The 15351-nt window shown below is 51.0% G+C and overlaps 6 protein-coding genes across 6 annotated transcripts; 3 read left to right on the forward strand and 3 right to left on the reverse strand.

Annotated features, from left to right (window-relative positions):
- The first annotated feature begins 1124 nt into the window (after positions 1 to 1124).
- Positions 1125 to 4234, forward strand: C7974DRAFT_193152 (uncharacterized protein). The gene is made up of 4 exons (XM_046136636.1): positions 1125 to 1779; positions 1830 to 2851; positions 2911 to 3729; positions 3780 to 4234. Exons 1-4 carry the CDS (start codon positions 1545 to 1547, stop codon positions 4014 to 4016), a joined length of 2313 nt encoding a protein of 770 aa, XP_045997567.1. The 5' UTR covers positions 1125 to 1544; the 3' UTR covers positions 4017 to 4234.
- Positions 4235 to 8035: 3801 nt separating this feature from the next.
- On the forward strand, positions 8036 to 9124 carry C7974DRAFT_193364 (uncharacterized protein). Its single transcript, XM_046136638.1, has 2 exons — positions 8036 to 8487; positions 8537 to 9124. Exons 1-2 carry the CDS (start codon positions 8221 to 8223, stop codon positions 8936 to 8938), a joined length of 669 nt encoding a protein of 222 aa, XP_045997568.1. The 5' UTR covers positions 8036 to 8220; the 3' UTR covers positions 8939 to 9124.
- On the reverse strand, positions 9061 to 10714 carry C7974DRAFT_434242 (major facilitator superfamily transporter; the record flags this gene model as incomplete). The annotated part of the gene is made up of 4 exons (XM_046144981.1): positions 9061 to 9696; positions 9743 to 10290; positions 10338 to 10446; positions 10499 to 10714. 4 exons carry the CDS (start codon positions 10712 to 10714, stop codon positions 9061 to 9063), a joined length of 1509 nt encoding a protein of 502 aa, XP_045997569.1.
- Positions 10715 to 11150: 436 nt separating this feature from the next.
- C7974DRAFT_312074 (FAD binding domain-containing protein) lies at positions 11151 to 12574 on the reverse strand (the record flags this gene model as incomplete). Its single annotated transcript, XM_046138340.1, has 4 exons — positions 11151 to 11404; positions 11457 to 11771; positions 11848 to 12133; positions 12191 to 12574. The coding sequence occupies 4 exons, from the start codon at positions 12572 to 12574 to the stop codon at positions 11151 to 11153; spliced, it is 1239 nt and encodes a 412-aa protein (XP_045997570.1).
- Positions 12575 to 12901: 327 nt separating this feature from the next.
- C7974DRAFT_434243 (30S ribosomal protein S13) lies at positions 12902 to 13387 on the reverse strand (the record flags this gene model as incomplete). The annotated part of the gene is made up of 3 exons (XM_046144982.1): positions 12902 to 13231; positions 13293 to 13337; positions 13385 to 13387. 3 exons carry the CDS (start codon positions 13385 to 13387, stop codon positions 12902 to 12904), a joined length of 378 nt encoding a protein of 125 aa, XP_045997571.1.
- A 181-nt stretch (positions 13388 to 13568) lies between these two features.
- C7974DRAFT_395264 (cyclophilin-like domain-containing protein) lies at positions 13569 to 14873 on the forward strand. The gene is made up of 4 exons (XM_046141969.1): positions 13569 to 13762; positions 13917 to 14114; positions 14162 to 14459; positions 14534 to 14873. The coding sequence occupies exons 1-4, from the start codon at positions 13652 to 13654 to the stop codon at positions 14806 to 14808; spliced, it is 882 nt and encodes a 293-aa protein (XP_045997572.1). The 5' UTR covers positions 13569 to 13651; the 3' UTR covers positions 14809 to 14873.
- The last annotated feature ends 478 nt before the right edge of the window (positions 14874 to 15351 follow it).

The raw sequence follows: 15351 nt of genomic DNA on the forward strand, positions 1-15351 counted from the left end.
TCGACTTTCGAGTCAACAATTTGTCGAGTTGTCCCCGTGGCAAGAAACGGTCCAAACGATTGCCAAACCGGCTTTCCGCCCTGCTTTCTCTGATTTTCGTGTGCAGTCCTTCCTCTTCCATGATACAGAAAAGTAGGATATAAGCGTTTCGGGCAGGAGTACCTTATAGAAAAGATGAAGTGGGCTTTAGGCTACCAACAACACAATATTCGCAAAGCTGTGGGCGTAGAAGGTCGCATCAGCATGTGCATCCGGAAGCAAGACTGGAACTCTAATACACTTTATAGACTATGCATAACCTGTACACCTTACAAGGTCTGCAGATTCGGGTTCGCGCCGACTGCTGTTGGTATCCATTCATGCACGGGCATCACAGGCCCTAACGATGGCAGACAAGGACGCTACGAGGCAGGGCCTGCGGCTTTGTCCCGCCAATCAGTGTATTAGATCGTCCTCATGGTGTGCTGACAAGGGAGTGAGCCCGTCGCTGGCCATGAAGGAGTGAGAGGCCGGGCGATGTGAGGGGGCCACGCGCAGGGTTCTTTCCTTGGCAAGCGCCAAAACATCCACACCACACATTCAAATGCGAATGATCGGATCGTGTCTCATTTCATGCCCTCACAGAGCAACATAACAGAAGCCTCAAGACCTGGTAAGCAAAATGCCCCGTTCGTTGAATTAGGTCTAGGTTCGTCTTAGGCATGATCTCCTTATGACGGGCGGCTCGCGGACACTCCCTTTGCGTCCCGTCCTAATCTCCCGTGACAGGATGCCTGGCTTCCACTAGGTAGCTTCACAACACGACGCAGATGGCAGCCGATCGCGCGGGTTACGACCTACATATGGAGTTGCTAGCCAGGTCCGCTTAGTCGCTGCAGCTCAAAGATGAACTTGAGCTCCAGCCCTCTCGCTTCAGCCTGACGGCGTTGCGCCTTGCGCGCCACAAACAGGCAAATCAGGCAAACGAAGGATTTTGGAGGTCAACATCCGTCCCACCTTGATAGCGTTGACCCCAAGTCGTCAGTTCAAGGTATGAAAGCGTGCCTTCAGACGTGGATGGGGGATCTTGGCCACTATCATTGGAGACTTGGGTCCGTCGCGTGCGCATTACACGAACCCTAATTACGATAAATCCAGCGCTACTAAAGTGGCAATCCAGCTGACGTTTGGTTGGGAGTTCTTATCACCTATCGCAATGCTCGATGAAAGCGCATATCTGATGTTGTAACATGGATGTTATGCTGGAGCAACGGACGCGACGACAAGAAAACGGTATAACACCTCTGTGCTGCCGAGAGAATGACGACGAGATGTGTGGGTGGCAGGACTCTTGGTGAGCGTGCTATTAGCCTAGTCGTGGCCCCCATCTCACGCATTGTGGACTAAGACCCCGCCCCCAACTAGAGACCAGGCATTTGATCCTGAAGGACTCGTGGCTAGAGGCCCAATAATTAACCACAATCGCTCAACACGTTCTCGAACGTGTGCCACTTGAACGCCATGTTTTCGTTCGCGTCACTTCTTTTCATGCCTCCCATTTGTCCATGCTACATGCCGCTTCCATCCGGGCGTGTCTCCTGCGCCTTGTTTTGAGAGAGCTTTCAATGGCCCAACTTCAGCCTTCTGGTCTTACGAGAGTATTCACAGAGAGCAAAATTGGAGGTGCCACCTCTAATGCCGAACCGGATACCGCCCATGGCGTCGCCTCAAGCTCTGCCAGATGTGTAAGCGTTCGAATCAGCCAGCATAGCACAATCGCGGAAGACCCGGCTTCCCAGAGTATGTCCACCAGTGTCAGGAAGAATGATGTTTCAGCCTAATGGTTCCAGCACCGAGAGCTTCGCGAGGCTCCTTTCCAGATGTTGATATCGCTACATTGATTGAGCCAGATACCACGCAGCCAGGACCGCAGTCCGCAACGCCCCTCTACCAAGCCGAAAGCGCAATCCCACGAACTAATTTCGAACAGATTGCCCGTAGACGTCACAAGAAGTCCCAGTCCGACTATGTGGGTTCCTTCCTTCGCCGACGGAAAGATTCAGACGCCAGCACGTACCGAAGATCTTACATAGTTGAGAGTGCTCATGACTTATGGTCATCCGTCCGCCACTCTACAATTCAGGTCGAGGAAGCGACAACCCGCAACCGACATCGTGATCCATCTACTCCGCGGAAGATACGCAGAAAGCAGAAAGACAAGCAACAGATGAACATTGATGACGCTTCTAGTCACATGAAAGATCGCCTGAAGGAGGCCGTGGTTCACTCAGGTATGGGTGGGAACCGACGCTTCATCCCTAGGAGCGTTCTCGATAGAATCATCGACCAGAAATCTGTGGAATTCGAGTTAACGAGGTGGCAGTATCTGCCGCGCAAATACTGGCAAGCCTGGAGGCGACCTACTGCTGTAACAATCGAACCAAAGCTAGGTGTAGACGGTCAACCAATTGGGAAGACTTACCAGCTCATATTCGCAATATTACTAGCTCTCCATCGGCCGTCCAAGATTTGGTCCTTCATCGAGAACGGAGTCTCTGATACGGATTTGCCGCTTGTGAAACACTCACAAGGTACCAGACGCTTCGAGCTTCGGAGGAAGCAAGAGCCGAGAGCCCCCTTGAAGTGCTTCAAGAGGTGGACTTTTGACGAGATTGGAAGCTTCGCAGAACAGCAGTGGGTGTTCTTGGCCCCTTGCTTTGAAAGAGCCTCTGGCTGTGAGATACCACATGTACGATTGGAAACAGAGCATGTCCTTCCATTCAGTTTATGGTCTCCAATACAAGATGGTGGCTATGGGGAGGTATACAAAGCGGAGATTCCACCCGGTCATCACAGTTTCGGATCCTGCAAGGTCAGTTCTGATATATCTATATGATGCCACCTCGCGTCACTGACACATGGATCATACAGAGTACCCCATACGCAGTTGCTATCAAGAAACTCACCCCCAAAAAAGGTGAAGACATAGCCCGCGAAGCAGACGTTCTGCGAGGGCTCAGTGGCGGTTCCCACCCCAACGATCATCTCGTATCGCTATTGGCAACATTCGAGTACAACGGAGGCTTTTATCTGATTTTTCCGCTGGCCGATGCAGACCTGCAAAGGTTTTGGAAAAGATCCAAGACTTGTACAGATCCCTACACGGAGAGATGGATGCTTGAACAAAGCTTTGGAATCGCCTCCGCGCTTTACAAGATCCACCGCTACGAGACATTTCCACGAACATCAAGTCTATACAAGTCAGCCCATACAAGAAAGTCTACCATGGCAAAACAAGAGCTTGCCAGCATCCTGGAAGGCAACGAAGGAAATCCTGGACGTCGTCTTTTCGGCCGCCATGGCGACATCAAGCCGAATAACATCCTTCATTTCCCTAATCTAAACCTTGCAGACGGACTCGGCACGCTCAAGATTACGGACTTTGGCATCACTCAGTTTAGTACCGAAGACAAGAGGTTGCTGAAGGACGGCGAAAAGATATCATGCACTAGTGCCTACCAGTCTCCAGAATGTGTGTTGGATAGAAGCATTAGCACCGCATGTGACATCTGGGCTCTCGGTTGTGTTTATCTAGAATTCGTTTTGTGGTACCTGCGCGGTTATCAAGCCGTCGTGGCCTTCTCCAGAGCGAGAGATCGTGGCTATGAAACAGATACCTTCTTCAACAGGATTGGTCAAGACGAGCTCACTGGAGCGCCAATGGCGGAAATCAAACCTTGTGTCGTCCAGGTAAGTCGACCACAGTTTTGGCGTATCACACATTGGCTAACATGCAATAGCTGATCCATGATCTACGCACAGATCCATCGTGTACCTTGCCTCTGCGGCGACTCTTAGATCTTATCGATATCAGGATGTTGGTTGGGACAAACTCGAATACTATACTAACACAACGAGGAAGCCATCATGACGATTTTCCCGCCTATTCTAACGAACGAATAAGCTCAGGAACGCTCATGAAAGAGTTAGGGAGCATACTACAAGATTATGGTAGTCTGGGACCCTATGAGTTCTGATGTCAAGATTGACACAGCACTACAAGAGTTAATGACACCTAAGCAAATACGTATACTTTTCTTGCTCTTGGGAACGTACATCACATTTCACTATTGACACGAGTCCTCTCTTTGCATGTGCACTTATCATGTACGCAGGCTTGACAGAAAATCGTTCTCGGCCGTATCACTACAAACACCTGTCCCTATTCGACTTGTCAGTTGTACGCTTCAGAAGCAGAATGCATAAAGAGGTACTTGTCTTTCAAGAATCTTGCCGGCTTTGCCTTCGTGACATCAAGTTGAGAATAAGCTAGGCTTTTATGTTATGCTGCAGCACTACAAATTTCTAACCTGGACTCCAAGGTCGTCTTTGCTTCTGATCGGCTCGATATTATCCAGTTGCTCATTCCATAACACTTCGTCCAATATCCCCTGAAACTCTCTTGATTTAGCTCTTTCCCGACCTTCCAGAGGAACTCAGCCATCAGATTCAGTGTGTAGTAGAAGAGTTGATAAGACATGCCTTGTTTGATGCGCGAGTTCATCCGGGCGGCGTGGAGGAAACGGAGATGACGCTGTAAATCAAAGCTCTTTCCACAATCGCGAAGTCTGGATATGCTCCTCACAGAAAGTAACGGCGTCATCTCAGCTAGGTTGGTAGTGGCGAAAAGGACGACGATTGGTTTATTCTATTGATCTCGCTGCGGACAGCTTTGGGGCCAAGCATTGAAGGCACACATCGTATGCTTTGGTACCATTCCAGACATCTGGTAGGGCACACTTATGACAACAATTGCGGACATCTACAAGCCTAGGTATTGAAATGTACCTCGAGCTCACATGTACAATCATCAATAGACATACGACTGAAACGATAATATCAATCATTAGTGCTATACTCTAGCCCGGATGCAGTCTTCTAAGCGTGTGCTATGCAGCAGACCAAAGATTGACTTACACAGTATTAGAACCTACGTCTTGTTACCGTTAAAGTCCTACAAATACGACATGTTCATGTGATCTCCATCAATAAATCCATTGAATGCATCGAAATCCGTCATACCGGGTTGCTGACACTGTGCGGAACCTGCGATTGGCTGCTGTACCCAACCTGATGTCCTTTCGAAGGTCGAATTTGCGAGATCATGCTGCCCGACCAGAGTTCCAGTTGTATACTGTGCATCTTCTCGGACCTGTGACAGCTCTGTGTTGAAGGAATGATCTACAGAAGAGATGCTGGCAGTATGCTGTGGTGTCAACGCGTGCTGTGTCGTAAACAAAGATCGTGGTGTAGGAGGCACACCGAGTAGATCTCTTGACGACTGACTTCTACTGTCGCTATCGTCGCCAAGTTTGCGCTTTTTCCTTGGTGGTCTGCAAGTGGTGCCTGTTCTACTCCTTTGTGCGAGTCTTTCCGATTCTAAGTCATTGACAGCTTTGTCGAAAATCGACCGGATTCCGTCCATGTGCTCCGCATCCAGCGGAGGTACCGTATCCAGGGATACCCCATCTGTTAACCCAATTTCGAAGAGCGCTAGTAAGCGACGATACTTTGCCTCGTGTGATTCGGCAACTGTTGAAAATGAGTTGTAGTCAGGCAGAGAGGTTCTGGTGCTTACATGGATTTGAAGGAACATCCTGAGCAGGGAAGAGAACACAGAAGTAAATGTACCATTGACTTAACTCCCTTGCTGCATTGTTCTGCGTCACATTTGACTGTCCGATGTAGAAAGGGATATTCAGTGTGACCCAGCTACGAAATCGGTCTTCGTCGCGGCCGCTAGGCAATGTCTTGTCAGTCCTGAAGTCTTTCAAGGCATTCTTCACCGCAGTTTCCATATCTCGGCTGATACCAGTGCGCTCAACGACGGTATTCCGGCTCTGTATCTCCTCCTTAGTCGGTATGATACATGGTGAACTTGATCTCAAGATCATCTCATGCTGTTTGGCCGCCTCTTCGTTAGAGAACAATAGCTTACAGCGTCCACACGGGAGAGGCAGTTTATGAGTATTCGAGCCACGGGATATGGCGTGGTCGCTACATTGACTGTCAGTACCAACAGTCCAATTCGGACAACGTGAGAACCACTTACGTGTACAAACGACGGGCACTAATAGAGCTGCCACGATGCCCCTTACATGCAATGCCATTAGCAGCGTGCCAACATAGCAATTCAAGCGGCCTGTAGCTGGCTGCTGGGTCCTTCTTGTCTTCAACAGCCACTCGTGTATCATCAGCCTGATTACTGGATTGAGATCGTAGAGGTTGCGATCCGTCAGGGAGATCGCTAGTCGACAACGTCGGATCACGATTCTCTCGACTCGACTCTGCGCCACATGCATTCTGATGATCACTCGATCTCTGTGAGTTTTCGGATTCCTGTGAGTCTTCAGAACCCTGGGAGTCTTCAGATCCTTGTGAATCTTCGGACTTCTGCGAGTCCTCGGGTTTCTGCGAGTCATCGGATCTCTCGGAGTCTTCGAAATCGGTCCAAAGCCCAAAATACATGAGTGTACGGGAGTAACTCTCGACACTTTCTGCCGTTCCATCACCCTCCGAGTCTTCTGTATGATCACTATAGCTGCTTTCCGTCTTGATGCAGCTTTTCAAACTTACTCTGCGATCAAAACAGAGTTCTTACTCTCTCGTGTAAGTCAAATCTACTATGGATTTGTCTCTGGGATTCGGAACTTTGTCCTGTTGAGTGGCATTCCGAGTCCCCTTGCGCTTGCATGGATCATCTGGTGACTCCATATCGACAAGCTTTGAGTCTTGTGAGGTCTGGTTTCTTTTACTGATCTTCGAGGAAGTTATCTCGGGAGAAGCAGCATGATGAATCCCCAGACTCCCTTGCTCTTGCATTTCAGGATCATCGTACGCATAAAAGACATGATCTTCGAAGCCTTTGGGACTTCTGTGTTTGATCTGTTCTGACTCGAGTGCGTGGTTGATAGAGAGTTTGAGCTCCACGTCAGAAGGCAGAAGAGGATTCAAAGGTTGACAACTCTGCGGCGAAAGTGACACTTCCCTAGGAGAGCTGCAGTGGACGGCCTTAGTGTGCCTATTCATGTTGCATTTACTAGAATATTTGCGTCTACAACCCGTTACGGGGCAGCGAAAAACATGGTCACCCCTGGGGTGCATGTTGGACAAATGACGTATGTATTCATATCGGTGATCAGATCTCAAGTCATCGCAGTCTTGATCTGCACACTTGAACTTTCCAATAGCTGTACCACGACCGCGTTTGTCGTGCCAAGAGTCGCCCCTCGACATCGGCTCTGTCTGTGATCCGTGAAACGACCCGTATCCAGAGTCCATCGACGACATTGCGATATCGATGTGGCGTTCCAGAGATAGGTCACTCTCTTCCGAAGCCCAGTCTATGGTAGCGGGTGGTTGAGTGGGTGGTGAAGACATTGATACGTAGTTTTTTGATGCCTGTGCATGTCGTGAGTTATGATTCAAGGATTGAAAGCGCTCACTGTGGCTTGACCCATGGTATGAATCTGAGCCTATACAAGTGTCTGGAAGAGGCCCAAGCGTGATGTCGCCGTTACGAACCATATGAAAGTAGGGCCGTGTAATTCGTACACTGTCCACAATCTAGAGGTGTGATGAGGTGTGTCAGGCTGAGTCGAACAGGCTTAAACGCAGCCCTATAGCTCTGGTCAAGAATGAGTGCAGGCTAAGCGTCAGAAGAAAGACTTGAAGTAGAGTGAAGATTGTTGGAAAAACTTTTAGAGGGTAAAAACAGCAAAGGGCACAACGCAGGCTGCTCTCGTTGCAATGTACTGTCGATGGTGGCTGTGCGGCGTACAGGTGGGAGGCATTTCTCTCAGGCTGACACACTTGTGACCAATCAGGCCCCATGAAAGTACAGGGGTATCTACACAGCCCGCCTGCAGTTTTGCTCTCTGAGGCCTATGATACTGTCGAATACTGCGCCATGGCACGCCTAAGCCAAGACGCGAAGGTTCGCATTCCACCTTTCTGCAGGCATTCGGAAAGTCGCGGAAATATGTTCACACAGCTTCTCAACTCACGCATCTAGTACTGCGTGTGTTCACACTCGTGTACATAACTCTTTCAAGTCCATCTCGACAATGTTCGCATTTTGCCATGGGATGTATATACATGTGACAGTAAAAGACGTTTGACTTGTATGGTCCATTTTTGAACGTATCGCCTACTCGAGTCCAAATCGACAAAGCTGTCGGCATGTCTGTAGAAAACAGCTCTCCGACTGGCAGTACTGCCTCGCATCGCAACACCCACCACGATGAGAATCCTGATCAAAGAATCGAATGGCTCCTGGCTATCCCGAACGGAAACAAGAAACGAGTATCAATACACGTGCTGCAAACCAAACGTGGGGAGACGGGTGCAACCATAATGAGCTCTATCAAAAGAGAGTACGAAGCAATCAACCCTGCCCGGCGCTGGTTACCCTCTAAGATCGAACTAGAGGATGCCACGATATCTCTCGTGCGTTGTCAGGCCCCGGTACGCGAACTGCGGTTGCTAACCGAGACAGCTGTGCATTGGAGACCTGGAAGCCCAAGACTACCCCCGAGAAGTCATTGTCGAGACCCACACACCGCGTTTGGATCTGACCAAAGCCTTCAAAAACCCTCTTTTGCTTCGTGGTACGGGCTTTGCTTCGGCAAATGAACAGTTCGTATTACCTGCAAAAGGTACAATTTGTGACCGCGAGGTTCATGCAATACTTTTCAAGTCAGCCACCTGTAAAGAAGGAGTAGTAGCGGTGCTTGTGGTATTGGTTCTGTTCTCTATCATGATAGGTCTGGCTGTTGGCTTTTGGACCAGAGATGCGAAGACGGGATTGGCTGTGTGTGCGGGAGCGATTGGAATATTTGCATTGATCCAAGCTTCACTGGCTGGTATTGAAGCGATGAAGTCAAAGGCCCACCTCTGAACTCATCTATGATACTCTGCGGGCTCTTGTTATACTTACTTCAATCGAGTTCCAGCTATATCGTTCATTGTATTGGTGTAATGTCGCGAGTGATGATCGAGGTTAACGCGATGATGGAGGGCCTAGTACGAGTACCTGAACTCGCTATCCTCTCTATCTGTTCCTGTGTTCCACGCCTCTTTACTCATGAAAGCTTCCTCGCCGGTCTGCACCTCCCCTCTCTTGTTATCCCTCCTCTTGTTCTGCCACCGATAGTACCCATACAGCACTGCCGTGACCACCGCACAACCAGCCTGCGTGCCCATAACCGCCAGCTTTGCAGGTCGATAGGTCGGCGCATCTCTAGCCTGGAACGTTTGAGGACCGATGATATTACCAATACTGAACGAGCCTGACACAACCGCAGCGGCGAAGGCGCGCTTTGTGGCTCCAGACACGTTGGCTGCGGTCCAGGCGTAGAGCACAGGCAGCGGTGCGACGACGGCGTTGACGAGGTAAATTCCTGCGAGACAGCCGCGACGGTTGGATAAGGGAAGGAAGGACATCAGCGCGCCACCGAGGATGGCGGGGATGATGCAGCAGATGATCCATAGCCAGCGGTTGGACTGCTTGCGGATGCCGAAGCCGACGAGGAGGGTGAAGAAGATGCTGATTACACCGGAGGGCATGTTCATGAGAGCTGCACGTTTGGGCGTATAGCCTAGGTTGCGAATCAGAGTCGCGGAGTAGGTGGTTACGACACCGCTGGATACGGAGAGCTGCGAGGGTTAGTATAAGTACGTACGTTGGGTTTACAAGACATACCAGTATGACAGCGAGAACCATTAGATACAATTGTGGATCAGCCAACGCTTCCAGGATCTGTCTGGGCTGGAACGTCCTACTCTGAATGCCAGTCCTGTTCACGCTAACATGCTTCAGCAGCGCGACCTTCTCCCTATCAGTAAGCCATCGTGCCTGCATAGGTGTATCTGGGACAAGCAGGAGCGTCGCCAGCCCGATTACTACAGTCACACATCCGAGAGTGATGAACATAACTCGCCATCCAGCGAGTCCACTTCCAGGTGCTACGTGCTGAAAACCATGGGAGATGGCACCACCAATAATTTGTCCGAATCCAAGGCCGCAATACCAAAATGAGAAACGCGGCGCTTGTTCTGATTTGGAGTACCACTGTGAACTAATGAGTAGTAAGGATGGTCCGATGGTGGCCTCAAAAATTCCCAGAAAGACTCGAGAGACTAGAAGAGTGCGGTAGGAGGTCGCTGCGGCACCGCTGGCTGTTGCGACGCCCCAAAGAATGACATTTAGACCAAGCCATTTCGCTGCAGGGATCATCTGGAGGAAGTAAACTAGCAAGTGTCAGTTTGACGGTGAGTTACGGGGGGTGAGGACGTACTGTTGGGAACTTCGAAGCAGAGTAATCCAACAAAGAGGAAGGTTGCGATATTCGAGAAGTCGTTGCCGACAAGGCGAAGGTCTTTCTGAATGCCCATGACGGCTGCGTACTGGAGTTTGATCAAAATTGAGTATGATACCAAAATGTTGAATGCGACTGACGTTGAGAATGACTTTGTCGAGAAACTGCATGGTGTAGCAGCCAAACATTAGCGGCACAATGCGCCAATCCACCTTTCGACGCAACGCGTTTATGTCTACAGCATATCCGTCCGAATCTTCATCTTGATGACGATTGAGGTACGACCATGCATCGTCGACATTCCTTGCTTCTGGTGACGCTTGGATAGCTGCCCCATCTTTGGCAATGTTCGCCATACTGGCGGCTCGTAGGGATGTCAAAGCCAGCTCGTGACCTACAGGTTTAATGACTGGGTAGTGCGACGTTGAATTAAACAAGGAGTGGAGGGGGCTGGGAAGGATTTGTAAGGTCCCTCGGATCGTTGCATGTAAGTTTGGGCGAGAGATTGCGGATAAAGTGTCTTCGTATATGCGCCAACCATGCAAACGGACATAGGATCCTGCGATTTTAAACGGTCGGTTCCTGCCGTGTATGGAAGGTACCTGGCATCGCTGCCGATCCATTGTTGGTGATAGGTTTACGCCCCGCACCAAGACCCTATTTGCTGACATGCGTCGCACAGCGCACGAACATAGCGTATAGATGTAAGATAATTTGATTCAAATCACGACAGGCGCACACAAGATGCAATCTTTGTGCGGAACTCCGGTCATGACGGCGAGGCGCAACGCGTCAATCATGGAAGTCAAGCATCATTTGTCTTCTAGTGAGCAGTGGGCTTTTCGGCGTCAGACTCGCCCAGTCGTGTGCATCGAGGCATGCTTGTCGAGAGGCCAACACTGCCGGCAGCGTTCTTTTGGCTACGCTCTGTTGATACTCCTGCAGAGAAGAACGCAGGCTCGGGGCAGTGGGACTGAGCTTAGACAGAACCGTTGTCCTTAGATCTAGTACGTCGACGATAGCATGGTTTGCACCCTCCCCTCGATCTGGATGAAGATTAGATACTGGCAGATAAGGCTTTTGATTTACACAACTCACACATTGCCATTGCATGAGCCGCATCTCCTACAAGTGTGTGTGTGCCCGCTGTAACCAGTTCCTTGTCAGGCGTGTAGTCGTCAAGATCTAGTCTTTTCACCTCGGTATCATCGGAGATGAGAGATAGAAAAGAGTGAAACGGCTCGGCCAAGCCCTCCGCGAAACTTTTGATGATGGCAACGCGTTCACTGTTGTAGACTCCAGCGACCCCGGTGGATACGGCGGCAAATGGCTCCTTGTTGATTGAACCGGAGATGCAAATTTGATAAACGAAGCATTCGTCAAGGTCCTCCGAGGATTGAGGTGCTTTCAACACTGATGGGTGTGATGTCAGTCCACTTGATGCAGCAACAAGCGATGGAAATATGACAAGTTTGTGGTGAAGGCTTACAACTGATGTACATGAACACATCGTTCGCAGACGCAGTTCCCTGTAAGAAGAATGGATCCAGTTCACGAATAGGCTCAGCTTGTGCTGCAGTCAGCTGCATTGTGAACCCAAACATGATGACCGGTATTTGATGATTGTCATGGCTCCCAGGAGCAGATTCACGTCTAACCCACGAATGGCTGCCATCGCAACCAAATAGCATGCGGCCTTGATACTCTGTACCGTCCTCGAAGCGGGCGCCAACAGCACTGATGTGATCCGATAGCCCATTGAACTTCTTACCCCACTAGAAACGAAAACAAATCAGCGCGTGTCGAGGGCCGTCAAATGTCTCACTGCGTACCTCGATGTCGATACCGGTGGCCAATAACCGTCTGAGTGCTTCTCTGGTCACTCTGATCCTCTCATTCTCCCCAGCTCGTGGACTTGCTCCCTTCTTTTCACCAGTGGTCAGGTCAAAGAATGGAAAGGTTGAGCATTCGCCGCGCTCGACGGCAGCACGGTCGACATAGGTGTCAGGAAGGCGGGCTAGGAGATCCTCAGGAAGTAGCTCGCGAAGAGCAGGTAGAGACCAATGCAGAGTTAGCCCCCAGCCCGGTCCGCGTGTGGAGAAATCGTCGTCCCGCTCGAAGATCCGGAATGGTATGCTCAACTGACGCAGTTGCTGCGCAATCAGTAACCCAGATATGCCTGCCCCAACAATGAGCACAGGAAGTTCGTTGTCCATGGTACACACAAGTGAATATTGAGGTCGAGGTGGTGGCCTTTTGAGCAATGATCCATACATGTCAGCAGGCAGCCGCGCTAGGATGATCGCGCCTTCCTTTTGAGGTCCTCGCCTAGATGCGTGCTTCTTTTGATCCTTGAATTATCAAAACCACAGTATCGCGCCTTATTCAAATGTGACGCTTTTTACACACCTGATAGCTTGGAACGGTCAATGATCTCACCAAACGCATCCGGTCGTCTCTGTGAAATAGGTCTTGTAAATTGTGTCCATGACTTCGTCCATGCTCCCTGTACAGTTGTATCATACACTGGTATACGCCCTCTCCTACATCTGCACTCTCCCTGTGCCTCCGCGCTCGATCTTGTTCAGCTTTCTCGCAGTGCCGATCTGTGATTTTGTGTTTTGACCTCGTACAGGCAGACCCATAGCGTGTCGCCTTCCTCTGTACGAACCCATGTCCTTCAATCTGCGAATATTGTCCTGCACTTCTCGCCGCGCATCGTTTTCGATCTTCATCGTCGATAATTCGGCTGTGAGGTCCATAACGACTGAGTTCTTCAGCGTCCCGACCTTGGCCCATGGGTGGATGTGGAACTTCGCCATGAGCTGCTGCGACACCTTGGGCCCGATTCCAAAGAAGCTCTCGAGCGAGCGCTGCAGTGGCGTTAGATTGTGCGCTCGCGCTCAACACGGCGGCCGGAGGTGCTGCACATACTTTGACGAGCGTCGCCTCTGTGAAACTGAAACCGTTGATAAACACCTAGACGCCGTCAGCGCATCGTCTCAGTGGTCCAGCTACATGCGTACCATGGTGCCGGCAGACCTCAGGCAGCTATGTGCGTGGTGTTGAAGATCTGTAACCGCACCTGCGTGAGGATCGCGAATCTCGAATGTCGGCCGGGCTCACTTCGGCAAGGTGCTACCAATTCGGCAAGTGCGACCAACCCCAGCATGGTTTCACGCTAGACGGCGAAGGACCACGTCTCGGAAACAAAGGGCTCCTCTACCATTCCACGGCGACACCTACTTAACCCCGCAACCTCTCCTCGTCGCAGAAGAGGCAAGCCAGGCATCATGATTTCCCTTCAGAGACTCCTCGTCTCTGCACTTCTGATTCTCTCGGTCACGTTTGTCTTCTTTGCCCAGACCGCTGAAGCCAGCAAGGGGCCCAAGATCACCCACAAGGTGTGTACGGAGCTCAATTCGTGATTTCGAGGAGCGTGTTAGCTACGTAGTAGATTGTGCGTGCCAATTGACTCGCACGGTGTACTACTTTGGCTACATGACTTTGATTGAACCACGGATACAACTACCCGAGGAGCACAGCTGACGACATTAGGTCTACTTCGACATCACCCATGGCGATGAGGAGCTCGGCCGTATCGTGATCGGTCTTTACGGCAAGACCGTTCCCAAGACCGCTGAGAACTTCCGTGCCCTTGCCACCGGCGAGAAGGGCTTCGGCTACGAGGGCTCCACCTTCCACCGCGTTATCAGCCAGTTTATGATCCAGGGAGGAGATTTCACCAAGGGTGATGTACATACACCCACACGCACGCTGGAATTCAGTTGCTGACAGATCAGGGCACTGGCGGAAAGTCGATCTATGGAGCCAAGTTCCCCGACGAGAACTTCAAGCTCAAGCACACCCGCAAGGGACTTTTGAGCATGGCCAACAGCGGCAAAGACACCAACGGCTCCCAGTTCTTCATTACCACCGTCGTCACCAGCTGGCTCGACGGCCGCCACGTCGTCTTCGGCGAGGTCCTCGAGGGCTACGAAGTCGTCGACAAGATCGAGAACGTTCCCAAGGGATCTGGCGACAAGCCCGTCAAGACGGTCAAGATTGCCAAGAGCGGAGAGCTCGAGGTGCCAGCGGAAGGTATTCACGCGGAACTCTAAGCCAGCAGCGTAGCTGGCACATGCAGGAGAGCTGCTGATATTTCCTTCTTCAAGATTTGTACGGCGTCGCAGGCGACGATGGCACCGAACTCGATGTCACCCAGAACCAGGCCACCGGCGCTGTTGATGTCGCAACTACTCCTGCCACCAGCCAAGGCAGCAAGGTTCCCATTCCTGTCATTCCCGGATCTTCGCTTCTGGATGAGGGTCTGTCTTGGGGTCAAAAGCTCTTCTTCATTGGCGCTATTGTCGCCGTTTGCGCTCTTTTTTTACGCTCGCGTGGAGGTGCCAGCACCTCCGGTGGGTATAAGCAGAAGAGCATGGCGTAGATGAGATATGACGAAATGAAAGTGCGCTCCTTTAGCAATTATTCGAAACGAACACTACTCTGTGACTGTTGCTGAAGCTGCAGGGTTACATGGTGCAAATGTCGGGCGCACCGTGTCGAGGACCCGTACATGTGAGACCAACTGCAAGCATGTGCGTCTCCCGCGGCCCCAGATCTGGCGAACCTGCCCTGTGCGAGCACGAACGGCGAACCACAGTAAGCGCAGCAGTGCCGCAAACTGCCCGCATTGCGATGACTGAAATGTCTGACAACGTTGCGTTTTGCTGCAAGCCGGAGCGAAACGAGGAGCAGCCAGTGACTATTGGTGACATGGCAGCCAGTGACGTTCACCGCCCATTTTCACCGACAAGATTGCCACTTGGTGAGAGGCGAGCGCCGAACTGGGCTTAGCGCAGCCGCCTCTGTTCAGGGCTTTCAAATTTATCAGTGCTGGCGTCCCTCCTCTCCAACACTCTACAAACAACCACTTGTGTGTATTGCACGAATTTCAACAGCACAGTTTCTGTGAAGTCCCTCTTTTGGT

This window comes from Boeremia exigua, assembly GCF_020726555.1.
Source record: "Boeremia exigua strain MPI-SDFR-AT-0100 chromosome Unknown C7974scaffold_6, whole genome shotgun sequence".
Lineage (NCBI taxonomy): Eukaryota > Fungi > Ascomycota > Dothideomycetes > Pleosporales > Didymellaceae > Boeremia > Boeremia exigua.